The sequence below is a fragment of the Labrus mixtus genome, chromosome 24, assembly GCF_963584025.1.
Source record: "Labrus mixtus chromosome 24, fLabMix1.1, whole genome shotgun sequence".
In the NCBI taxonomy this organism is placed as follows: domain Eukaryota; kingdom Metazoa; phylum Chordata; class Actinopteri; order Labriformes; family Labridae; genus Labrus; species Labrus mixtus.
The window spans coordinates 6,841,609-6,867,830 of NC_083635.1; the positions used below are offsets into that span (position 1 = coordinate 6,841,609).

At 42.6% G+C, this 26,222-nt stretch overlaps 4 protein-coding genes across 13 annotated transcripts in view; 2 read left to right on the forward strand and 2 right to left on the reverse strand.

Annotated features, from left to right (window-relative positions):
* nbeal1 (neurobeachin-like 1) overlaps positions 1-6,552 on the forward strand; it is a 42,193-nt gene extending 35,641 nt beyond the window's left edge. For 2 of the 4 annotated variants that reach the window (XM_061032606.1, XM_061032608.1), the window contains 9 exons: positions 402-491; positions 608-717; positions 807-979; positions 1,413-1,507; positions 1,639-1,755; positions 2,369-2,530; positions 3,170-3,318; positions 3,399-3,534; positions 4,490-6,552. In XM_061032606.1, the coding sequence (XP_060888589.1) occupies positions 402-491; positions 608-717; positions 807-979; positions 1,413-1,507; positions 1,639-1,755; positions 2,369-2,530; positions 3,170-3,318; positions 3,399-3,534; positions 4,490-4,579 (1,122 nt within the window). In that variant the 3' untranslated portion in view covers positions 4,580-6,552. Of the gene's footprint in view, positions 1-401; positions 492-607; positions 718-806; positions 980-1,412; positions 1,508-1,638; positions 1,756-2,368; positions 2,531-3,169; positions 3,319-3,398; positions 4,452-4,489 lie in introns of those variants that run through there. The other 2 variants (XM_061032605.1, XM_061032607.1) reach the window with 1 other exon arrangement.
* A 307-nt stretch (positions 6,553-6,859) lies between these two features.
* Positions 6,860-11,379, reverse strand: wu:fa56d06 (uncharacterized protein LOC795664 homolog). 3 transcript variants are annotated; one of them, XM_061032612.1, is made up of 7 exons: positions 11,222-11,379; positions 10,319-10,537; positions 10,077-10,145; positions 8,749-9,711; positions 8,411-8,664; positions 7,490-8,243; positions 6,860-7,053 (listed from the first exon to the last, which is right to left on the reverse strand). In XM_061032612.1, exons 1-6 carry the CDS (start codon positions 11,256-11,258, stop codon positions 8,082-8,084), a joined length of 1,704 nt encoding a protein of 567 aa, XP_060888595.1. In that variant the 5' UTR covers positions 11,259-11,379; the 3' UTR covers positions 6,860-7,053; positions 7,490-8,081. The 3 variants fall into 3 exon arrangements, with proteins under 3 accessions (XP_060888595.1, XP_060888594.1, XP_060888592.1); XM_061032611.1 differs by having other exon boundaries at positions 8,411-9,708; XM_061032609.1 differs by having other exon boundaries at positions 8,411-9,711.
* A 1,491-nt stretch (positions 11,380-12,870) lies between these two features.
* On the forward strand, positions 12,871-16,871 carry LOC132959515 (adrenodoxin-like). The gene is made up of 4 exons (XM_061032589.1): positions 12,871-13,362; positions 15,691-15,815; positions 15,933-16,062; positions 16,639-16,871. The coding sequence occupies exons 1-4, from the start codon at positions 13,229-13,231 to the stop codon at positions 16,745-16,747; spliced, it is 498 nt and encodes a 165-aa protein (XP_060888572.1). The 5' UTR covers positions 12,871-13,228; the 3' UTR covers positions 16,748-16,871.
* Positions 16,872-18,328: 1,457 nt separating this feature from the next.
* stradb (STE20 related adaptor beta) lies at positions 18,329-26,194 on the reverse strand. 5 transcript variants are annotated; one of them, XM_061032600.1, is made up of 12 exons: positions 26,032-26,194; positions 24,678-24,896; positions 23,961-24,041; positions 22,556-22,658; positions 22,321-22,442; positions 22,125-22,233; positions 21,853-21,976; positions 21,602-21,773; positions 21,408-21,512; positions 21,055-21,311; positions 20,913-20,955; positions 18,329-20,353 (listed from the first exon to the last, which is right to left on the reverse strand). In XM_061032600.1, exons 2-12 carry the CDS (start codon positions 24,687-24,689, stop codon positions 20,192-20,194), a joined length of 1,290 nt encoding a protein of 429 aa, XP_060888583.1. In that variant the 5' UTR covers positions 24,690-24,896; positions 26,032-26,194; the 3' UTR covers positions 18,329-20,191. The 5 variants fall into 5 exon arrangements, with proteins under 5 accessions (XP_060888583.1, XP_060888584.1, XP_060888585.1 ...); XM_061032601.1 differs by having other exon boundaries at positions 24,678-24,936; positions 26,028-26,194; XM_061032602.1 differs by lacking the exon at positions 26,032-26,194 and having other exon boundaries at positions 23,961-24,014; positions 24,678-24,999.
* Between the last annotated feature and the right edge of the window lie 28 nt (positions 26,195-26,222).

A 26,222-nucleotide genomic window follows, 5' to 3' on the forward strand; every position in this document is an offset into this window, starting at 1 on the left:
AGAAAATATGTGAATCTGCTGAAACATCTCAGGAGCACAGACATGGACATGAGGGACAATAATCCATTGAAAGTTTCTTGTTAAATGTCACAGATTTTTCAAATTAACAGATCAAATACGACTAAAATATCATAGAGTCTCAATGCAATTTGAGCCGACTTTGCCTTTAATTATCTCTAAAACTATACAGTAAAAGTCTGCTGAAACTTCTCAGGGCCACAGACAGGGACCTTTCAATAATCCATTGAAAGTGTCTTGTTAACTGTCATAGATTTTTCAAAATAAAAGATCAAACATGACTAAAATATCAAATACACGCCGAAAAAAAAAAAAGCGAGACTAAAACTGTCTGAACTAACTTGGTGTCATTATAATGATCTCATCTCTTGTTCACGCTGTAGGGCATCAGTGACAATGTGCCGCTTGTTAAGGCCGTGGTGCCGAAGAATCAGTCGCACTCCTTCATCACCCAGGGGAGCCCGGACACCATGGTGAGCTCTTCATCTTTTAATCACTTTAATTAGATTTTTCTACTTTTCTGAGATGTGGAAAAATTGTAATAAAAAAATGTTCACTGAGTGGATTTCGGTGTGTGCATTGTCTCTAGGTTACTGTTAGTAAAAACTGCCTGGTTGGAACCCATGGGTGGCTGCCTTACAACAAGAACATCTCCAACTACTTCACCTTCATAAAGGATCCCACCGTGTCCAACAGCAAGTAAGAAAGAACACGTCTTCTGATGCTCTCCGTCACTCTGTCATCGCCCCTTTTCGCATTGACTTCCTCCTCTCTTCATCGTCACTCAGGACGCAGCGTCTCCTCTCCGGGCCCTTCGCTCCGGGCGTGGAGGTCACGGCGGGGCTGTTCGTCGTCTCCCACGATGGGAAGCTGCTTTTCAGCGGTGGCCACTGGGACAACAGCCTGCGGGTCACCTCGCTGGTTAAGGGCAAGACTGTGGGGCAGCACATCCGACATATGGGTAAAAACACACACACACGCTGTGCATCAGAGGAGAAAAGTCGGAAAGCAGTTTGACTTGGGCCGCGTCCCAAATCTTGCAAAGTTTCTCGCTGTCAAACTCGACTTTAGAGTGAAATAAACATGGCAGACGACGGGCGGTTTTTAGACCTGAAAATTCACAATGAAAGGTGGATTAAAAGACATGGAGACAGCATGCACACGTACATGTTAGAGTGTGAGCTGGAGGTGAGTTCAAAGATAAATATACAAGGTCAGGGGTTTGATCCCCAGCTCCGATGTGTCCTTGGGCAAGACGCTTAACCCCACGTTGCTCCAGCTGCTTCGTCTGAATGACTTCAGGACCTTCAGGAAATTTGAGTGTCTTCCATTGTTGTACATGTTTCCTCTATTCTCTTATTCTGTTCATCTTGTGTTTCCACTTCCCCCTCCAGACATCGTGACCTGCTTGTCAACAGACCACTGTGGCATCCACCTGATCTCCGGCTCCAGAGACACAACCTGCATGGTGTGGCAGGTCCTGCAGCAGGTCAGGACAACCACCATTGATTACTTAAAAAAAAAAAAACGGAAAATAATCATCTCTGTTTTGATGGTAGTAAAGGGGAAGTAGTCTTTTTTTTCAATTTGAGGATTATTGGGTTTGATTTGTTTCCTCAGGGAGGGGCTCCTGTGGGTCTTCATCCCAAACCGGTTCAGGTGTTATACGGACACACAGACGAGGTGGTCAGCGTCAGCATCAGCACAGAGCTGGACATGGCTGTGTCCGGATCCCGGGTAAGAGCATGTTCCCTAAGTCATCGGTCCAATCTCCTCTGAGTGAAAGAACGACGCTGCAACCTCGTGCCCTCTCAAAACCATTCAATCACATGCTTTGTTTGTGAAAAAAAAAGTTAAGACTCTCACACAGTGTCCTGAATGTGTGTACAGTACGGGTGTTTGAATGTAAAGAGATTTACAGGGTTTTAAACATTTTGTAATGTTGGGTTATTCAGTGGCTTTAAATACCATTAATTAGCAGTAACAAGAATTATGCACCTTACGCAACAGCGAAGGTTACAATGCAAGTTCCAGTTTCTGTAATTTTGCTGGAAATTAAATAAATACTGAGGCTTTTCTTGAAACGTTTTTAGCTGAATGGAACTTTTTCTCTTTACAGAAAGTTGTACAGTCATGATTGATTAGAAGCTTGGAAGCTAAATGGCATATCTGATTTTCTTTTAAATGTAATCAAGAGCATAAATTATTGTCTTTTCCTTGTTGCTGATTTAGTAAATGTGAGGTACAGCTCATGATTTAAGGGTTCTGAAACTCTTCAGATTTGGGGTTTTTTTTCCCCACAAAGAGCTACAAAGCTGTTTGAAATGTGTTCTCTCGCTCTGTGCTGCAGGACGGGACGGTGATCATCCACACGGTGCGTCGGGGTCAGTACATGCGTTGCCTGCGGCCTCCCTGCGACAGCTCCCTGCCGCTCTCCATCCTCCACCTCGCCGTGTCGTGGGAGGGTCACCTGCTGGTCCACACCTGCGTCGAGGGCAAAGCTACACTCAAGGTGCACACGCAGGGTTTTTTTTTATTCCCACTTAGAGACGCTGCATGGAAAGAGAGGAATCTGGATCTTGTAATTAGAAACAGACAAAGAGACAGCTATATATGGAGGCTGTAGTCCTCAAAGCGGGCGGACCAGGTTCAAATCCAGCCGCACAGCCATTGCACTCTCAGCACCACCGAGGAGAGAGAGAGAGAGAGAGAGACAGAGGGAGAGAGAGGGTGGGAGAGAGACAGAGAGAGAGAGAGGGTGGGAGAGAGAGAGACAGAGGGAGAGAGAGAGAGGGTGGGAGAGAGACAGAGAGAGAGGGGGAGAGATGGAGAGACAGAGAGAGACAGAGGGAGAGGGTGGGAGAGACAGAGGGAGAGAGAGAGAGGGTGGGAGAGAGAGAGAGGGAGAGAGAAAGCTGACCATTCAGGTCACATAGAAGCTGGATGATGCAAACTTGTACAGAGTGGCTGTGATTGGCTAGCTAACACTAATTGTTTTTTTGACTCAGGCTGGATGATTTTTATTTATTTATTTATTTTTATACCTAGAAAGGGGCGGGGCTTACATTTATTTTTATCTATGTTTCAACTGTCAACTTCACTCTGACCCAAAATGTCCTGAACTGAATATTTTAATTTTTTTTCTTCCCAGGATAAAAACGCTCTCCATCTTTATTCTGTGAACGGGAAGCACCTCTGCAGCGAGCCCCTGAAGGAGCAGGTGACTGACATGTGTGTGTCAGGGGAGTACGTGGTCATCGGCAGCGAGCAGGGTTACCTGTCCATCCGAGACCTCTACAGGTAACATCTTCAGTTCTTTGCTAGTCTGAAATAAGCCTTCATGCATAAACATATAACGTCTCTATCTTCCCTCTCTGTAGTCTCTCTCTGAGTATAGAACCGATGGCCATGCGTGTGCCTGTGCGTTGTGTCGCCGTCACCAAGGAGCAGAGCCAAGTCCTGGTAGGCCTCGACGACGGCAAGCTGATCATCATCGGAGTGGGCAAGCCGGCGGAGGTAAAGAACTCGCTGAGGAACTACATCGCGCAGAGCCTGGAGGGATCGCCGCTCATGGCCTCCCCTCTGCTGGCGCCGCTCCGGGCTCGCTCGCCGACCCGCCTGCTGCACCAGCGCGACCAGCTGGTTTTCACCGCCACCTCCTCTAGCACCCTCAAACCCTAAGCAGCTTCCAAGCTCCCCTCCCCTCTCTGACATCACCGTGCACATCTGACATGCGCTTGATTAACCACCGTCGCCGCTCCTTCTCAGGGATGGTCGTTCCCCACGGTCACACCTCGCACGCACACATTTAAAAAATCTCGCCATTCAGAGTGAACACATTCCGAGCAGACAACTGTGATATGAAAACAAACTCATCCTGCTTACCTCATCCCTGTATGTTCCCAAGAGCCGGCATCTGATCAATATTTGACTTGATTTGGCCGTCGACCTGGGATAAGCTCCGCCCCCCCCCCCCCTGCTGTTTTACCTAAAGTGTCATGACGTGTACAAATATGCTGTGAAACAAACGTATAAACGCTTCTGCAAACTCAAGCCATACTAACAATGTAGCTACAACCTACTAATGCAAACTAACAACGCAGCGCCGAGATAGACTTCAGTGTTTTAGAATAGAAATAGAAAAGTAAGCGTAGGGGTCAGAGGTCGATGCAGGTTTGAATCACCGCACTGTTCATCGTTTCTGTTCAGATTGAATCGAGCTTGATTTCCTTTGATTTCACTTTTATTGCTTCAACACTTCACGAGTAAATCAAAGCTCAAATGATCTAATCGATCGCTCATGAATCATATCCCTCCTCCTTTTTTTCCCCTGTTTTCTTTTACTTCACGCTTTTCTTTCCTCCTCTTCCTCCTCCTCTTCCTCCTCCCTCCCCTCCTCTTCCTCCTCCCTCCCCTCCTCTTCCTCCTCCCTCCCCTCCTCTTCCTCCTCCTCTTCCTCCACTCTTCCCAGATGCGTTCGGGCCAGATCACAAGGAAGCTGTGGGGCTCCAGGAGGGGACTGACCCAGATCTCCTCGGGGGAGACGGCCTACAACACCTAAGCGACCGCGCCCACCCGACTCTCCCTGAGCCCTGCACCCCCCCCTTCCCCCTCCATGCACATCCCCACATTCCTGTCGTCCCGTTTGCCTTCATACCTGTCAATCACCACACAACATTGTGAGCGTCACAGACTCTTTTCATCTTCCTCATGTCTGTTTTTGTTTTCTCGTATGTTCTGGATCGGACAAACAAGCGCTGGCGCTGGCGCTGGCGTTCAAATCCAGAAGGAACTTCGCATGACCGCCAAACACCGCATCCTCTCTCCTGATTAAGTTGTTCTGATCAACTTAAATCTGACATCAGATCACGTTGTGTGTGTGTGGTGCATGTGCAGGACAATACCATTTCTCTGTCTAAAAAATATATTTTCAAGTGGCCTTTTTTTTTTTTTTTTTTTGAAGGCAGATCCCGTCTGTGATCGCCTTACAGCCTTTATGCAGTACGACCGCTCCATCACTCACAAGACCAAACTCTCTGCCTTCTCCTCTGCGTTTTATAAATGTGTATACATGTGCGCGAGGGATTCTTTTTTTTTTATCATCTGTTTTGTTTGTTTGTTTTCTGCATGTGCCGATTAACATGGCGCCTGTTTGTGCGCGGTGCGTTCACGGTCCATTCTGAGATTAGGTAGCACGCTGATGGAGAGATTTTTTACACTGTCTTTGTTTTGAAGATAGCCTCTGCGTCATCCGTCTCACACTACATTCTTAAACAGGAGAAGCTTCTACTACAGCAGTAAAGAGAAGAAGAATTGTTTTTAAGTTACTTGAAGAAAAAAGAAAGACGTTTATTTATTTGTAGCAGTTTTTTTTAAGATCAAATTTTGAATACACACTAATATGTTATATGTCAAACTCCTCAGACTGTTCTGTAAAAGAAGGAGAAAGAAGAAATCCTCAAGGGCTTTATGAGATGTCAGCGTTCACAGCAATACAGCTCCGATGGCTGTCGATGCTTTCTTCCTGTCGTTTTCCCGCCCCTAAGCCCCGCCTCTATCTCTCGTCTTCCTACAGTAGAATCGCCCCTTCCTCCCCTCCCTCCCTCTAGCCTCAAATTATCACCACATGTTGTTTTTTCTACATCTCATTGTCATTCCTGCTCATCGTGAAGCGACCGATTTTAGAGATTTAAGTCGCTAAAATATTGTCGTGTGTGTGTGTGAATAGGAATTCTACGATATCCGACTAACACAAAAAGAGCCACAGTATGAAGCTCCTGTGGATCAGACTGTGTGATTGGTAGATAGTTTTGCACCATAACTGTGTGTGTGTGTGTGTGAGTGTGTGAGAATATGCAATTGAGGCATGTTTATTTTTTTATAGCCAAATTCTTTGTCTTTGTATGTTTCTGATTCTGTGAACCTGGCATTTTTTTTTTTTTTTTTTTTTTTACATAATATTGTAATTATTTAAATGTCACAGAAAGGACGAGTGCAAAACGGCCAATCTGTGTCCTTTCTGTAAAAAAATACGTTTTTTTCTTTCATTCACCCTCGTGTGTTGTTTCCGACAAAAAGACCACTGTTTGAGTTGTTCCACAGCTGCAACAAACGGAGTGCCTTTACTATCCCAGTGTGTGATCGACATAGAGCAAGGTTCCTCTCATCGCTGACGCTTACAGTACGACCCCCCCCGACTTCCTCGTCCAATCGAATGAAAGCAGCATTCCAGAAGTTTAACCCTCCACCACCGAGAGGAACTTGTAGGACTCAAAAGCAAAGTACTATTTTTGTGTCTTAGCAGCGTTCTCTGTGACTGTCACCAAATGGATGTGTGTATATCTGTGATTATTTATGAATACGGTATATAATGTACAGCATGATTTTTATTTCAGCGTATTTGAAAAATGTACTTTTTGCACTTTCCAGGTACTAAATTGTAACAAATTGTTTTAACTTGCCTCCCTAATCTGTACAAACTGCTTTGTATACACAGGTGGAAAAACGATCATTAAAGTCTTGTCTAAATTTAAACGTGGTTTAAACGCATTTTTTGATTGGCTGTGGCTCAGTGGTACTCGGGTACTCTTGCAGTCACATGTCCGATGTATCCTTGGGCAAGACTTTAACCCTGTTTCCACTAAGCGGTCTGGTTTGGTTCAGTACAGTTCCCCGACACCTGACCCCAAGAGGCCTAACCCAAGCAGAAGATGTGACAATCTGGACTCTGCCATCAGTGTGTGAATGTGTCGGTGTTACCTGCGATGTAAAAGCACTTTGAGTAGTTACTTCTTTTAACTTTGTTCAGTTGTGGGAAGAAAAAAAAAAGAATCATTCAAACTGATGTAATATGCCAGGTTTATTCAAGAGAACACAGACATTCAGTGGCATCCAAAATGAATGGAAACTTGTTTGTAGGAAGGATGAACCACCTTCTTAATGGTGTGTTTCTTTATGGTTTTCATGCAGTGATCGGGTACGAGCAGATGGACGCTCTCTTCAGTTCACAGTCGACCGCAGTCCACCAGCTCTGATCTGCAAAAACAGCGGTATAGGGACAGTTTCAGAAAAAGACAAAGTGGATCACATAGCCTCAGACCTTCTCCAATGAAAATGTTCAGGTGTTCTAAAGGGATTTTCCCAGTTGCCCTTTGTGCCACAGGGCAAAGATACCCTCATTCAGGTTAATATTTTAATATCTTATCCACTTTCCATGACGCATCAGAGACTTATCTAAGCTTGTAACCTTTGAATGAAAAGTGCTGTTACATCAGTGTTACTTAATAAAGGTCAAGACTGTTTCATAATCGCTGTCATTGTTAAGGGTAATCAATTTTAAACCTACACTAGTTGGAGCTACAACACACCTCACAAAGTGTTGGTTTCAGGGTTTAATGCTCAAGAGTCCAACATGAAGTCACACACTCGCCCTCCAATGGTCAGATATATTAAATATAACATGAGATCTTACCTATCTTGAACATCTCCACACAAACAGGTTTATCAGTGTGAATGTTGGGGTGACCCGGCATCCAGTCGCTGTATTTCCACTCTGACCCATCCACCCATGATGCCTCCTGATTCTGAGGTGTGCAAAACCAACAACACGTGTACAGTTTTAGAAAAATATGCACTTATATAAGCTGGAGTAGTTGCAAAAAAATGGCCCCTTTACACGATAACGCGAAGGAAAGGGCTCAGGGTTGTTCATACTTTGAAGTCCAGGAACAGATGGAACATGTTGAAAGAAAAGGTTGAGGGGTCAATGTTCTACCAAGGTAAGAATAACACTATCTATCTTGTTGATACCATATCAGATGACACTCTCCTTGGCCTGAACGCTGTGTAAGAGTTGTTCCCAATGTGCTGGCGTCATAGTTAGTAAGCACATAGAAAAGCAAAAAGCAGCTAAAACATCATTCTTTGTTTCTGAAATTACAAAATGGCTTAAAAAAAAAAAAGGTATACTGTCAATTCAGTTGTATTTTTTGGGCGGGAAAAGGAGACTGGGTACTGGTGACAGAATGGTTTCATTACCATTGTCTGGCAAAATAAAAACAGGGTCACTGATGAGAAGACAAACTTGCCTTGACTATGCCTCCCAGCCAGGTCAACATGGGGTTACTCTCACCACCTTTGGTCACCAGGGAGACCAGGCGTGAATGCAGATCGCCATTTGTCACAGATGCAAGCTCAGCATTTGGCGCAAGAGCTCTGCATAATTCCTGGAGAACAAATACAAAGAAAAGATCTTCGTAAGATTTCATGTGTAAAGCAATGAACAGTCAGAATTTAAGGATTAGGGTTAAAGCTTTAGTATTTCTGATATGGGCTGAACCAATGAAAGTTCACAAGGCTGAAAACAGCTCCCCTGAAAAGTACAGTTTCTAACCTGTGCATTCTGAAAGGCAAGTGGTGTGGGGTTGAATTCGTAGCAGTTTCCATTGATGACCTCCCCTTTACATGCCACAGTCTTTGTTTGGAGCCTGGAGGTGGAGCGTTCAGTTCCCTGTCTGAAACCGTCTGGGATGGTCTTAACGGGTTCTGTTCCCTGTCTGAAACCATCTGGGATGGTCTTAACGGGTTCAGCTCCCTTTCTAAAACCTTCTGGGATTGATCTCATGGGTTCTGTTCCCTGTCTGAAACCTTCTGGGATTGATCTCACGGGTTCTGTTCCCTGTCTGAAACCGTCTGGGATTGATCTCACGGGTTCTGTTCCCTGTCTGAAACCGTCTGGGATGGTCTTAACGGGTTCTGTTCCCTGTCTGAAACCATCTGGGATGGTCTTAACGGGTTCAGCTCCCTTTCTAAGACCTACTGGGATTGATCTCATGGGTTCTGTTCCCTGTCTGAAACCTTCTGGGATTGATCTCACGGGTTCTGTTCCCTGTCTGAAACCGTCTGGGATTGATCTCACGGGTTCTGTTCCCTGTCTGAAACCGTCTGGGATTGATTTCACGGGTTCTGTTCCCTGTCTGAAACCGTCTGGGATGGTCTTAACGGGTTCTGTTCCCTGTCTGAAACCATCTGGGATGGTCTTAACGGGTTCAGCTCCCTTTCTAAGACCTACTGGGATTGATCTCATGGGTTCTGTTCCCTGTCTGAAACCTTCTGGGATTGATCTCACGGGTTCTGTTCCCTGTCTGAAACCGTCTGGGATTGATCTCACGGGTTCTGTTCCCTGTCTGAAACCGTCTGGGATTGATCTCACGGGTTCTGTTCCCTGTCTGAAACCGTCTGGGATGGTCTTAACGGGTTCTGTTCCCTGTCTGAAACCATCTGGGATGGTCTTAACGGGTTCAGCTCCCTTTCTGAAACCTTCTGGGATTGATCTCATGGGTTCTGTTCCCTGTCTGAAACCTTCTGGGATTGATCTCACGGGTTCTGTTCCCTGTCTGAAACCATCTGGGATTGATCTCATGGGTTCTGTTCCCTGTCTGAAACCTTCTGGGATTGATCTCACGGGTTCTGTTCCCTGTCTGAAACCTTCTGGGATTGATCTCATGGGTTCTGTTCCCTGTCTGAAACCGTCTGGGATTGATCTCACGGGTTCTGTCCCCTGTCTGAATCCAGCTGGGATGGTCTTAAGGGGTTCTGTTCCCTGTCTAAAACCATCAGGAAGACGATTATCAGAGGGTTCCTCCACACGGACCCAACCATTACCGTTCTTCTGGGCTGGAACATCCAGAGGTACTGAAAGACATAATGCTGAGTCATCACTATGCTAGCTGCTATGTGATGCTACGTATTGCAAACTGTTGCTGCGGCCTCAGGTCTAACATCAGCATATGAACATGCTTACATGCAGATTTTAAGTTCACTATTTAACTTTTTCATGCAAGCACTTTGACATGCTAACATGCTAATTATCACTATGACACTGATGATAGCATCATTTTTCAGCAGAATCTAAAGTATTAGAGAAATGTAATGTCTAATGTGATGCTAGTACTCAGGTAGCATGTTGGTATCTCCTCATTGGTGAAGTCTGAAAGAACTGATGAATACATTTTGATTACAATTTTACAATTACGACAGTTTTAGTTCTGTGTGCTCACCCTCCTCCATTGGCCGGTGGCTTCGCTTCATCTCTCCAAATCCTTTTCCCTGAGAAGGAAGCATGATATCTAGAAAAGGAAATATGCACATGATGAGAAACAAAAAACGCTTTGCAAGGCTCCTGATATTTATTATTTATGGAATTGTTTGGCTAATACCCAATAAACTGCTCAAATTACACAAATTACCCAAAAAGGAAGCAAAATGGGTTCAAGCCATAAAGCTTTGTTGATATTCTTACCCACTCTCCTGTCCATCTCACTGATGTAATCCTGCACTAGGCCGGTGTTGAGGTTAACGATGAACCTCCTGGAGGGCTCGGTACCTTGTCGGAAGTCGTGAGGAATCGGCTTACGGGTGTCAGAGTGTTCAGTGCCCTGTCGAAAGCCATTAGGCAGCTGGTAGGTGGAAGCTGACTTCTGCAAACTTTTAGGGCCTGCGAGTGGGGCAGCCTGGAGGCCTGTTTAGGATTCAATAAATTGTTCTTACATAAATATAAAAATGTTGCCTTTTTTTATCAATTATTAACTGTGCCAGAATCATTTGTAGGCCAAAGCTGTTCGGTAATAAATCAAAGTCTAATTTCTGCAGAGATTAAATGTTTAAATGTCCTCATTACGTAGACGTTTGCCGCGGTTATCTTTTCTGTTGCCAAGAAACAAAGCCACAATTATGCAAGACAAGGCCAAGATTATCTAACTCAAATTTATAGTCCTTCATTAAGTTGAACATGTCGATCAATGTCCTAATTTTGAAGCTACAAAGTTGAAATTATGACGTCAACTTTTTTTTAAATTGGGATTCTGAGATTTCTTTGTGATCGCCAGTAATCAAACAATCAAGTTGTGATCCCTCATAACAAGCTGTCGCCGTGTTCTATATTAGCTCAGTTTTTACATTAAAAAAAGTAGGATAATAAAGCTCCATGCCCCCTTTGTGATTAAATGTGTTCAGTATAAAAATCTAACACTGTCAAGTTTGCATGATTAACCGTTAAACATTCTGTTTTTAGGATAACACAAATGCTCACAATCACATCATCTGCATATCAAAGCATCCAATAATTCATGGTACAAGCGTTAAGGTGTTTTCTAATTCAGAATGATTGCATTAAATGTTTGAAATGAAAACAGAGAGGACTTACCTGACACAGTCAGGAGTAGCAGCGCTAACTTGAGCATCCTGTCAACACAAGAACAAACAAGAGAAAGCGTTAACAGAAGTCTTAGTCGCACTTAAGTTGATATTTTCTTTTTTTTCTCCACTCCCAGTTCTGCACAATCAACTGGTAATCTGGAAACAGAGAAGGTGTGTCCGTTTGTGTTGCTCACCTGAGACAGCAGCAATGAACACTGAGCCACTGTGCACAAACAGTTTCCCATTAATATACCCACCGCCTCGGTCATAAAGCCATAATGAGGCTATTGATTAATCGTATCAAAGGATCTGATGCCCTTTGGCCTCAGGTCTCAGCCCATGCTCAGCACAGATACCACAGCAGATAAAAAGGTACAAACTGTGATGACCTTTGACGTGAAGTAGTCATCACACAAAAGGGTCAGTGTTACATGACATGCTACACTGAACACAACATGTTTTCTCGGTCTTGTTCATATATTTGAGGTGAATGGCACTCGGTTTAATCAAGGGGTGGCTCAATCAATATTTTTGAACATTGCCAGAGAGTGGAGATGACAACACATGTGAACATGGCGTTCACAGAAGTTTGGTTTAAGGGTATCTTTCTGGATTCATTCTCAGAACATCATGCAACTTAAAGACAAAGATGTATGAAGGAATGCACGGGGCCCCTGGTTCCCATTTTCAAAGCAAAATTAACAGATTTGGAAAAATTGCAATTTTCAGGTTTCAAAAGGTGTTTTATCAAAGTTACAGTCCAAAGATAACATTATCTTTTATCAGTTCTTCATGAAAGACTTCCTAAATGTAATTCTGTGTCTAGCTCCATCTGCTGTGTTTGCAGTAACATAGGCTGAATGAATAACCATGAGCAATATATTTCATTTCTTTATTGTTTATTAAAGTTGTTGCTCTCGTGACAAAATCATTTAAGGGTTGTTTGCTTAAAGTTCCCTTTTCTGTTTTGCAGGAGAAATTTCGTCCCAATCGTGAAAGTGTGTGATTGAGCAACACTTGTGTGTTTCGGTTTTAATACTCGGTGACACGGCGGGGTTATGTTAGTCTGCTGATGTGAACCCTCCCATAGAGAGAGAGAGAGACTCTTATTCAATCTGCCGGCTGACGCTGTGGGACAAAACGAACACACACTCTCACTGACTCTCTGATTGGCTAACGTCCTCATGCACGTGTACTGGGCACACCTCTTTTTCAATTGGCGACATCACGGAAGCGTACAATAACAAGTAAACAACAGCTGGACTTTCAAAATAAAAGTGATGTCCCAATGTTGGAAATTAAGTTAATTTGAAACTCTGTTTGGATGCAAGTGGTTATGACTATACAAGTAAGTCAAAGAAATTACCTATTTTTTAACTAAATGGTATGTACTGGCACGACATGGTCTTGCCTTTGTATCTGAGCCTTCACCTAATTTAGTTTTCTTGTTATTCTTTTTTAAAGTAAACGCTTTTCGATACTGCAAAAACGCGTGAATCCGAAAAAAAACATAAACATTACCTTCATATCTAAACTAGATTCATCGCACGGTGTACGGAAAATGTCTGTAAAGTTGCACGGGTTTGGTTGCTGCAGCTTTTATTTTGAAGTCACCACCGGATGTCGTGTTGTTTTCCATGCCAGGAAGTACAGCGGAGGAGGAGGACCGTCACATTTGCTATTTGACCGCATAAAGTTATGTGGTGTGATTACAACCGATAGTAACTGCTTACTCTATCTCCTGCAGGTATTTATCAAGAGCGAAGGAGGTAAATATTTTGTTACCTCAGACAGCTGACACTTCCTGTGTGTTTTACGTTACGCAATGAACGTGACAGTGACAAAGTGACTTCTTGTACATAAAACAAGCTAGTTCGGCTAGTTCGCTCGCTCGCTCGGCTAAGGCGAACTATCTGTGTTCGTTCGTGAAGCAACGACCTCGACAGAATTGGACTGTGTAACCCAGCGTGTGTGCTTGATAGTTTATTGGGGGCATTTACCACCTGAACTTGAAATGGCTTTGGTAACAGCTTTAAGAAGACTGGCTCATTTAAGGCTACGAGAAAATACCCGGATGACGGCGGCTGTCACTTCCAGCACCTGGCTGAGCGGTCACAGGAGCTTCACCACCGGAACACAGTCTCTAAGGTAAGAAGCATTTCTTTATCCAACACTGCATGAAAGTCCACCCGGGGTCTTGTAAGGACAGGTAGTTAAAAGTCACTTTTATTTCATAATGATGTCAAGGGTCACCTGTGAGGGAGGCCATGTGGTCACACCTGGCTGGCAGCTGTTAAATATATAAATATAGCTGTATAAAGGTTACTCTTAATCCCATGTAGGTAAAAAGCCAAGACTCCGCATGAATAACTGAATGAGGCTTGATTTGTCCAACTACATTTTGGGTTTGGGCTGTTCTTTTTTTAAAAAGATAAGTTATCTAGAGTCAACAAAGGGAACACACAGGGGTGGTAATGGTTAAAGAAACACTCAAACTTTCTTATCCCAACGTGATCAGAGTGTAAAAACTCATCTTGGTGACGTAATAGCAACACTTTTTTGATGTTAAACTTCTTGGAGAAGGATTGCTGATCCTTGTAAGAGGCTAAAAATTACCTCTTTTTTTTTTTTTTTTTTTTCTCCTCCTCTCCACAAGGCTAACACTTGGATCCATCCTTCTGTTCAGGTGCAAGGCTCTGATCAAGGTCAGGCTTCTCAGGGACTTTGTTACTCAGGGTGAAGGTTTGATGTGCTGGACCGGCCTTAGACTCACAAACACCGGCCCTGACCCTCACATGACTGTCCGTTTCTAAAAAGTCCACCCTGGTGATCGACGCTTCAGGGCGGATATTTCTGCTTCTTTGGCTGGTTTTTGTTGTTGTTGTTGTCTTAAAGGCTCATGGGAGGGTATGGATAAACGGGTTATGATTGACATATTTTGTAAAGCGGATTACAAAGGGGTCACACTGGTGCTGAGATTTCAGAAGGGTCATTGAGTTTGTTATGAAGTGTGCAGTGGAAATGAGAAATCCATAGGTTCAGATCTCTGAAGTTTAGGCGGCGGCAGAACAGAATAATGCATGACAGCATCGTTGATTACACTTTTCATGAATCAGAGTCGTTCACTCATCAGAAGCAGCAGAGATAATTACATTTGGTGTTTTCATTGTGTGGTTAAGGCGATCTCAGAAGAACCAAAGGAGACCTCTTTTCATCGCTTTGAATTCACTTATCCTGAGAGTTTGCACAGCCTTGTGTAGTTTTATCACACTGGAAACAGTTCGGCCCTTAATGGTATTCCCAGCGCACTGCAGTGAAATAGTTACTTTATCAGCGTGGCTAATCAGATGAAGAATGTTTATCCCGAGTCCTGAAAAATGAGGACAGACAGGATTTGTCCACTCCTGCACAACGAACAAACGTTGAAATGCAATGTCTTCATTTTCTTAAGATGACAGAAAGTAACTCTGGTTTTAAAATGCATTATGAAGAGTGACTTCTTAACGTTGACGTTACGATACCACACATTATTACACCCTTATTTGTGTAAGCTGCCATCTTACAATAGAGCCCTTCATTCATGTACAGCACATATTGTTCATTTAGTCCTTTCATCGGGAACTCAAACTGAGAAAACAACATTTAGTAAATCTACAATTTGAAAAGCGTTAACTATAGAAATGCACCACCTCTCGTTTCCTGCATATTGTGCTTTGACTGCAAACTTTCTCACACTTGTCAGATCCATCAAATCCAATTATTTGATTCAATATTTTCTTGAATACTTGTTTTAATATTGACTTGTTGCAGCACACAACTTCATACTAATGAAGTTTAATAAAAAGCTGGTGTAATTTAAGAGTTAACTGGTTGATTGTAATATTTGCAGAACATGCACACGCTTACATGTTTGGCTGAGCGGTGTGCTGTGATAAGTAATGGCCACTAGAGGGCAGCATCAGTCGGCGCCTGCCTGTAGTTACAGATTACAAATATGTACCAGCCATGAAGGGGTTAACCTACTGTTGTTGTGTGAATATAGTTATAATAATAATTGTCAACAACTGTAAAAGATGTGCATTAGCTTCCCTTAAAAGATGACCCCAATTGGCCAGATGGTGGCGCTGTAATTAAGGAAACAAAACTTTATTTTGAAAGGCCATGCGACTTGAAGTTGGACACACAGGTCCAGCTCATTTTGCTCTACAACAAAAAAAAAAACATCTTGGACCTTCAAAGTCTGCCATGATGGATCATCAGCTTTTGAATAGTTCATGTCTTTAATTTGATGTTACTGATGTTGTGTACATTTTCTGTTGAGGCTTCAAACCTGCTTGTTGTCGTTTAGCTGCGTAAAAAGCGCCGGAGTCCATTTATTGTGTTTCATTACGGACTCCAGCTTGTCTCAAGATACACACATTTGTTTATTTCTAAGGTGAACTAAAAAGTGTGTTCTGTGTGTGTGTGGCGTCTCAGGTCGGACAACAAGGTGACGATCAACTTCATCAACAGAGACGGGGAGAAGATCTCAGTGAAGGGCTCGCCGGGAGACTCCCTGCTAGATGTTGTCATTAATGAAGACCTCGACTTTGATGGCTTTGGTAGGTGGACACACACACACACACACACACACACACACACACACACACACACACAGATACTGAGCGGTATCTCATCCATCAGATAGGTTATAAGTGTGTGTGTGTTGCTGGTTTCAGGAGCGTGTGAGGGCACCCTGGCTTGCTCCACATGCCATCTGATCTTTGACGAGGACGTCTACAAACAGCTGGGGCCGGTCACAGACGAGGAGATGGACATGCTAGACTTAGCCTACGGCTTGACTGACACGTAAGTGACCCAAACACACAAACTGGGGGGTGTAAAAAAAGAACAACACAAAATTCACATATTTGTCCATTTTTTTTTCTTTAAGATTTATTTTTGGGTATTTTGTGCCTTTAATGTAGAGATAGGACAGTGGATAGAGTTGGAAATCAGGGAAAGAGAGAGAGTGGGGAATGACATGCAGGAAAGGAGCCCTAGGCGGGATTTGAACCTGGGCCGCCCGTTTGGAGGACTACAGCCTCCACACATGGGGCGTGCACACTAACCACTGCGCCACCAGTGGCCCATATTTGTCCAGTTTTTAATAAGGGCCAAAGAGGAAATGATTAAATCAGGCTTCTGGTTAATTGAAACTTTATTTCAAATTCATTTCAAACGTGTCTGGAACAATGTTTAGTTTGAGGAGGACTCATGCTCTTTTGAGTGAATGAGTAAATACCTGACCTTCAGCACCAGAGGCAGAGGGGCACTGTGGGTCGTGTGAATTCAGGTCAGGCTCAATTTTGCACTTTTGATCGTGAGATGTTCATGTAAAAAACAAAGACTGAATATTTGACTCCCCCCCCCCTCCCCCCACAGGTCTCGTTTGGGTTGCCAGATCTGTCTGACCAAGTCCTTGGAGGGCGTCGTGGCGAGGGTTCCCGAGAGCGTAGCGGACATCAGACAGAGCCAGGACGGCTCCTCCTAACAGGGAGCGTGTTGTTGCAGGCAGTGTGGCGGCGGTGCCAGGTCAGAACTGAGGGGTACGTTATGTATGAAATCTGTCGGCACTGCTACAAGACGATTGTTCCATCCTTTTTTTAAAAAAACAACACATTTCCAGCTAGAGGAAACCAGGACGTACAAATACAGAACTTTGACTGGACAGAAAAAAATCTCTTTTATAGAAAGAGGAAAATCAGGAGGCAAATAATTTTTTGACTAAAACTGTAACTTTGAACGCACAGGACCGTCTCTGGAACCGAGAGAAGCTCGTTGTCTTAGTGTGAGATCAAATGATGAGATTTTAACTCTGACCTATGACATCATACTATTGTTAACCCTGTTAACCACAAGCACTGATTTTAAGTGTTTTTTATTTTTTATTTTAATGACTCTTCACATCAGTTGACAGGTTGCAAAGTCTCAGTCATGTAATTAGCTGAGACCCCCCCCCCCCAAACCTGTCACTGTTTAAGCTCTCTGGGTTTTTGGCCCCGCCCCCTCATTAGGAAAAGTCTCCTCTGCTTTTCTTCTTTTTACGACAGATCCAACACGTTCATACAAACATCTGAACTACATGCGACTGTCTTCTTCTCTGTGTGAGAATTCAGTGGTTTCCCCTGAACAGTGAAAAGCTACATATCTGGTTTCTAAGCTGTGACTGAAACGTTTGAACTAACTCTCAGTTCTCCACACCTTAAAGACTGTGCTGATGCTGACCCCCCCCCCCCAAACCTGTATTTTATTCTACCCATGTAATCACCCTTCTGTTGTTTGTTTGAATCCATCATGTAACCACATAATTTCATCATGTGATTGTACATATCTAGAACACACACACACACACACACACACATATATCTATGTATAGAGGGAAAAAGAATGTAATAAAAGAAATCACCTTTCTAATGGCCTCTTGAACTGTTACTTTTTAGATGTTTGAAATTAAAAGGTGGATTCAAATTAAAAAAAAAATATATTTTATGAATAGATATTTGTGTCATCATATTTAAAAGGAACAATACTTACATGTTGCGCTGTTCTCCAAATAGCAGAAAAGCCCTTTTGGGTTATTTTTACGCACACTTTAGCAAATATGGATTTTAATACGTTTCTGTTGCCCTGTTTACATTTCAGGATTAATCCTGGATTATTAAATACTCACCATGGGTATGCACAAATGTCAGAACATGAAAGAGAACTATACAATTATTTATTGAAAGGCAAAGAAGTTTAATTGAACTATTTGTTTTTAAGAGAAGAGGGCTTAACAACGTCATACTTCAATAACCGGCTATATGGGATCACAGCAATGTTTTCCATATCTCGCTAATACTTGGATAATTATTATTTAAAGGTACACATTTCAGAAATTGTTATTTTTTTGGAGAGTCTTTATTCCAAATAAGCTGCTTCTTCAAAAAGTAAAAAATCTTTTCAAGGGGTTGGAATCAGAAAGTCAAAGTGTGCCATTTGGAACTATTTCAGATCGAGGACTGCTGTTGAACACATTTAACACTTTTTAATCAAAATAAATCTATTTAAAAAAAACAATAAAACCAGCAGGAAGTTTAGAAATAAAAATGTGTATGTACATTTATTTCATTTATAATAGGTGTATATATATATAGATAAGGCTCATACAGCTACCATGTTTTGTCATGAACTGCAGATCACAGTTCTCATACACTTAATCACAGTTACACAGATCACCATATTCACAATGCAGCTTTCATTCAAACCAAAAAGGCATTGTTGGAGAAGTGTTTGTACAGCACAGTAGAAATCTATTTTTTTGTTGAATAACTTACGATTAAGGAAAGGGGGGTTGATCTACAGAGGGGTTCTAACCCCTACATGAACACAGACAGGATTGTTAATGTGCTTCTTTCAGGAGTCAAGTTTACACATTGTCTTTTTTGTGTCGAGGCAAAGATATGAGAACACTTTGTAAAATGTCTAAACATAAACACTATGTGCATATATGTTCAAACACACAGCAACAGTATCATTACAGTATTATAAACTTGAGTTTGAATCTAATTTAAATACATAATATGTATCATAGTGAATACATGTATTAATCAGAGGCCTAATCTTGCTTTGTTTTTACAAAGCTTAGCATACATATGAAAAGGTGAAGAGGAAGCAAAATATTGTTAAAGGTCACACATTATTTTAAATTTCAACTAGTTTAAATAAGTCTCAGAGCTCCTCTAATAGCTCTAGTTTCTTGTTCTAAATCCACTCTGATCCTGTATTTGATCATGTCTATAAACCCCTCTATTTCAGCCCTGCTCAGAACAGGCTGTTTCTGTCGCTGTAGCTTTAAATATGTAAATTAGCTATGTTTGACCACGCCCCCTTTCTGGAAGGGCTTGGGGATTTCTCGCTCCCATGTCCTATTGTTTACGGTGAGAAGGCAGACTCAGAGGACAGAACAAACACCTAGCTGTGGGAGTGTCACCCACCTGGGGGAGGGGTTACTGCCCTTTGTGATGTCACAAAGGGAACATTTTCTGAAAAGTGGAGCAGATAAAAGACGCCAAAATAGTGATTAGCTGTTCCTGTATTTCCTGTATTCATAAATGTACAAACAACTATAACTAGTTTATATAATTACTTTGATACTCAATAAACATTTCAAACATTTTAATTCTAAGGCAGATTCTGTTTTTCCCGTTAAGAGTAAGAGTTATATCTTAACATAAAAAAAAGGGTAAGACACTAAATTCAAAATATGTGTAGCAGGTTTTTATGTTCAAATATCTTCTGTTTTCCCCTCCTTTGCATCCTTAGTTTGATTATAAAGATGAATATATATGCACATAGGTGACGTAACTACGCTCACAGCATTCACTATTCACAGTATGAATACAACATAACACTTAAAAAAGGGAAAAAAACACCGTTACACAGTCTCTCACTCTTCAGAGATTAGTCTGCAGTACCTATCGAGGTTTCACTTTTTGTTGGATTTTGATTTATTTCCAAAGTCACTTTTTTCCTGTAAATACTTTAAAGGAGAAGAACTGCGACTACAGGCACACAAAATAACAACAGCTGTTTTTAACCATGTGGACTTTTTTTTTCTTTAACTCGTAGTTGCTGTTCGGAAGCGCTTGATTATCGGTCAACCAGGCTTTTATTCTGAAACAAATTCTTATCATGACCTTTAGACTATGATCAGAGCAGCTTTTTGATACAGCACTTTCACAGTCCTGTCAGCTGCTCCAACGTTACTCCACATATGTATCCGACAAACATATTTAAAAAAAAAACTACAAAAACTACTTAAAAAAAAAAAAAAAAGGCTCAGAGAGTGAATACTACAAAATAAAAGCACAGTAGAATTTGGCCTCATTGCTCTGTTTTGATTGTCTCGTGTTTGGCTTGCTAGTCAGTATTTGGAGTGATGGAGGATTTGGGGTTAGGAGAAGTCCCACACCCCCTCAGCGGGATCTGTGGGGGTGGATGTCAGAGGGTGGCAGGACGGGGTGGGGGGGCAGGATACCGGGAGGTCGTCCAGGCTGGTGAGGGGCGCTGCTGGGTACATGAGGCTGAGGAAGGAGTCTCTGGTGTGCCTCTTCACCTGTCACAGAACAACACAGTTCAAACACTCGACAAACTCTATTTTAATTTTTCTCCTCTGGAAGAAGAGTGGCCATTTATCCATCATATAATATGATATATGATATGATATATAGTACGATATGATATGATATGATATAATATAATATGATAAGTTATGATATATGATATAATATGTGATATCATATGGCACAACATGAAAATTTACCTGGGCCGCCCATTTAAATTTACGGCCGCCCGAGTATATTTCCGACCTGTTTTTATTTAACTTTTCATTTATTCAAAATATTGCTGAGAGAGAGAGAGAGAGGAGGGAGAAAGAGAGAGGGAGAGCGGGGGAGAGAGCGAGCGAGAAAGAGAGAGGGGGGAGAGAGAAAGAGAGAGGGGGGCGAGAGAGGGGGGGGAGAGAAAGAGAGAGGGGGGGGAGAGAGAAAGAGAGAGAGCGATCGGGGAGAGAGAGAGGGGGGAGAGAGAAAGAGAGAGGGGGGAAAGATAGAGAGTGCGAGTGAGTGCAGCAAAACTACTATCTTGACTCCCGCAGAGAGAGGGGGAGGACCCACCTGCTTGAAGAAGGCATGGGTCAACAGTGAAGATGCTGACGGTCTGTTGAAGACAAAAGCAGGAAAAAACATTTTCATCAACTTCACATCAGATCAGCTGTTAAAAAAAACAACAACAAAACAAACTTTACTGTTAGAGTACCTGCGCTCAGGCTGCTGCTGCAGACACAGCTGCACCAGGTTGTGCAGGGTGACCGAGTGGTTTTTGGGCGCGGGGCTCTGGGGTCGATCGGCGGGGGGAGCGGTGGCGCTGTGCGTAAGGCTCCCCGTGGCCACGCTCTCCCCGATGCCGGAGTCCACGCCGGACCGCGACACCTTCAGCCCCCCGAGCTCGCCGAGCGGGAAGGGAGCGACGTCCAGGAGGCAGCAGTGGGAGCCCCGGAGCTTCTGGAGCAGCATCTGGGGACGACAATGAAAAACATTTTTGCAACAAAAAAAAAAAAAGATAAGTAAAAATTCTTATTAGTGGTTTTGATGAAAGCGTTTTTTAATAACCTGAGTGGGGGGCATATCCTGGAAGGGCACCCTGCCGCTGACCAGCTCACAGGCCACAATACCTAAACTGTAGATATCAGACTTCACTCCGTATCCATGCAGGTCCTACTGGGAGCAACACCATGAAATGTTAGAATAAGGCTGGGAGTAGAGCAGCTGTTGAGCTTCTACCGCGATGAAGTGAAGTATCAGACCTGTCGCAGCAGCTCAGGGCTCAGCCAGGGCAGCAGGGCCGGGCTGTGATGGGGCATGTCAAACACGGCCCTCATCCTCTTCCCCTCGCGCATCATACTGTAAATGCTGTGCAGCCCTGAGAGGTAGACACGCCCCTCGCCGGACAGCAGGATGTGACTGGCCTTCAACCCGCTGACAAGAAAAGGGAAAGTGACAGACACATTCACGAAGTCAAAATATTTGCAATAGTATCTCCTGTGTTCCCACTGACCGGTGCACGTAGCCCATCTGGTGCAGGTATTCCAACGCCTTCAGAACACCATACAGCAGGTACGCTATCAGGGATTCACTCATTCCATCTGGGAAGTATGTTCTTAGTAAGGTGTCTGCAGAGCCTTGAAAATGAGAGGGAAAGGACACAGTGATTTATTTGAAATTTTAGGAGTGCATTTTTTTTAAGCTCTTGGCTGTTGTTATTTTTTAAGGATTCTAAAGGACAAAACATAAAAAGTGAGTGAGGCGTGGCGGTGGGCGGTGGCTGACCATAAGCCATGAGCGGTGTGAGGACCCAGAGCTGGCAGCAGGAGCTGAAGACCAGGCGAGACGTCAGCAGGTTGGTGTGACGGAACAGCCGGGACAGCAGAACCTCGTTCTAGAGAGAGAGAGAGAGAGAGAGAGAGAGCAGCTATGAGTTGATTGTGTGTCTAATACACTAAAGTGTTCGTCTAAATAAGCTCACCATGAGCTGCACCAGCTCCTCCTCGGTGCACTCGTCCAGGTTGGTTTGCTTGACGGCAACCAGCTGGCCAGTAGGGATGTGTCGCGCCATGTTCACCTGGCTCAGGTTATTGAAGCCCCTCCCTGTAGAACGGGTAAGTCTTCATTTACTTTTTGAAATCATACATTTGGAAACTATGCTAAATTTTATTGTTTGCGACTGCCTTGATCGCTGTAACGATCCAACTGGTTCTCACCGAGCTCAGACAGCAGCTGGTAGTGGGCGGGCACCGCTGACAGTCCTGTGATGTCATCGCCTCCCGCTGGCCCTTGCAGAGTGTATTGAGAACCGTCACAGCTCTGCCGGGACGCACACCCATACATACAACACATTTATATTACCAGTTTATCTTGAAGAAAAGTAATTCACAAGATAAATAAATACAATTCTATGTGCATTATGAGAAACTTGAACATGTAAAGATGCGCTGTCACTTTAAATTTGATTCTGATTATTAGGACCCTATATCGACTAAATCTTGGGTCCTAATAAAATATTGTGCAACTGTACTAAACAGACTTTCTGCCCCACAATAACCCCTTTGTGATGGTTTAGGTGTGTTCAAGGGGGGGAATGGACGCCACAGGAAGCGGGAGGAGAGGCTTGCAGTTTTCAGTTGTAGTGATGCAGACATGTTGTCGGGACAGGTCAGTGTATGGTTCTCTTTCAGCGTCACACTTTATCAGCTGTCTCTGATAAAGCTTCTTTTTTTTAAACACACCATCTAAATGTGTTTTATTTGTTTAAAGTAAAACCATACTGTCCCAGCAGTTTGTGTGCATTACCAAGGGGGGCGATGATCATAGACATCATCATTTAATATTAAGTACTGCTTTAGGAACAACAACTGGCATGACGTCAATCATACTTTCATTTAGAGTCATTGTAATATCGAACTGTTTCCCATGCTGGATATTTTAAAACTATTCATTACTCTGTCAAATAACGCAGACGTCACAGTGTGTTACCTGCTACCATGGTTACCGGCTCAAACTACAAAGACGGCTCTGAGCGACTGTTAAAATATCCAGGTGTGTGCACCTCTCGGTCATCAAGATCAAGTAAGTTTAGTGTGCTTATTGTTCCATGAACACGATTTAATAAATAAATATGAATTATTGTATTATTACCTAAATATTCACTTTTAGGGTAAAGGCTAAATATTTTTCTCACTACTGTTAATTTATTCTTTGTAATACATCACGTAATCTTACTTTAGTCTCACAATGATGCGACTTGATTCTTGAAATCTGACTTTAATGTGACCTAAAAAAGAAACTCCAGTTGCATGATGGGAGTTTTAGCGTCTGTTGTTTTTTTTTGGGATCTTGAGACCTTCACCTCTGCTGCACAACAAAAAAAAAAAGACATCTTTGTTTAAACCTGTCTCTCTCTTAAAGTTATGGACGATAAAGTTGATGGAGTACCCCTTTAAATGTGAAAGGCTGCTGCAATGCAATTCAGCAAGTGACTGACTTTTAGAGGTCTGAGGGAGGGAGGGGTTAAGCACCTTCAGACGATGATAAATGAACAGAGATGAAATGATGGGAGAGCATCAGTGTGACGCCTGTCTTCATGCTGACAGTGTCTTGGCTACTGACCAGGAACTGGTGGCTGGTGTCCTCATAGCGCTCCTCTAGGTCCAAGGGCTGGACCTGAGCGTGGGAGATGCAGGAACAGTCCTGGTGGAAGGGGAGGGGGGGAGGGGGGAGGAGGAGGCAGGAGCACACAGGTGAGACATGCCCGATGGGAGAAGGAGGAGTGGAGAAGGAGACACTGAGATGGATGGTGATACACTGCCTCAGGGGGGAGGATGACCGGGATGAGGCAGAGAAGCGAGCATCGGGGAATGTGAGCCGTGGGGAGGGGGGGGGGGGGGCACTTAGAGAGCTTTTTATCGGAAGTGGTGAGCAGAGAGAGAGAGAGTCAGAGTGATGATAAGAGGCAGCTGATGCCTCCCAATTGAGCAAGATAATAGCTCCATAGATAATTAGACAGGTAACTCTAATAAACACCATTTCCCATCGATTTGAGCCCATAAATAAATAACACTTTGAATTAAATATGGAATATTTGAAAGCTAAAATAATAATAAAAATACAAAGTGATCAACATTATTATTACTTAAGTGAATCTCTATCCTAAATAAAGAATATTTTATACTCTATAATGACTGGTTGAATTTGCAATATCCCGCCAGAGGCTTCAGCAGGAGCCCACAGATTCGTGACGATCACCTAGGTCACAATCTGGCACGCACGGAGGCATACAGCAAAAAAAAAAAAAAAAACACAAACCATGCAGCGTGACACTCTTACCAAGAAAGACATGGAGTCCTTTGGGCGATGATAAAATCCCAGGCTTCGGCATTCATCCGCTCACAGGCCGAGGGGGAGCGATCGCGACGGAGGGAGACAGGAAGATGAAGAGCAGCGGTGTAATGTGAGACGAGCGGCAAATCCTCCACTAGACTAGAAAAGCAGCCATCCAGCCTCAGCCATTCATCCATCCGTCTGCAGTTCACCTGGCTGCATCAGCTGATCGGGAGAGAAATGGCATGAAATCCCCCCAAAAAAGCTGCGAAACCAGTTGTGAGATAGTTGCGTAATAAGAATCAGAAGGAAAATGATGAATGAAACACGGAGACCAATGTTTTGTTTTAGGGCTGAGTAAACCTGATTTAAAAAAAAAGTTAAAATATATTATTAATTTCAGCTTCTTGATGTACTTAAATCTTTATGTAATCATCATTTCAGCATTTTTTTATTTTTTTTTACTGAATTCCCAGATTCATTCATATTCTACCACAATCTTCAAATTGTTCTGTTTTGTTTTAATTAATGTTTTGTAAAAGAGGGGCACATATTATAAGATTAATCTTCTTTCTGCTCCTTTTCATTCAAAATTTGAGATTTTATGTTTGTTTGTTTTTCTTAATTTTATTGTTTTTTTTTTTAATGAAATAAAATTGACAAATAAAATAAAAATCTTCCTTTTTATAAAACCAAACACGGTCCGTTTTCCATCAGATATCGTGGGGTACAAATGAATCCACGAGGTCAAACTTTTGCATAAATAAAATATATATATATATATTTTTTTTCCATCAACTCACTCCATTTTTAATAGATGAATGCCTGTTTCATTTATCTGATAGAGGGTTAACATTGTGTGTGTGAATACGTGTATAGGTTACTGTACATGTGTTTATATTTAAATTGTGTAATGTGATTTGTTTAGTTGATTTTTCCCTGACACACCTTTTATGTTTTTGTTTGTTAATCCTATTTTGATGTATTCTTAAATGTGTGCTAATAAATAATAAATATGTAAGTGTTGCAAAATCCTAGTTTGGTGACCACAAAAACCGACAATAATTGAAATTCCGCTGCAAAAAAAGGTTAGATTTTAATGCAGCCATTTTTATTAAAATCAAAACATGCGAGCAATGACGTCACACACTCAAATGAGCAATTAGCTTCTCGTCAAATATTTATTTCACGATGAATTTGACAGATGTGAACAAAGAGCACGACCAAAACAATAACAAACTCCCATTTACAGTGCGCATACACACACATAGATACATACTTATAACATATCTGCATGGTTAAAGCTCAGGAACAGAGGAAGTGAATTTAAACTCTCCTCTCATAAAAAGAAGCTACTCACCTTTTCTTCGGTGCGCTTCGATGTAAACAAGTTAAAAATACAAAAAGCGAGTGAGATACCCTGAAAGGACGCTTGGTCTATAAAGTGTACGTTCCTTCATTCAACACTTAATTAATCGGACTCGAAGTTACGAGCTGTATTACTGTTAATCATCCCAAAAGATAAGCGAGAATATTGACAGGACTTTTAAT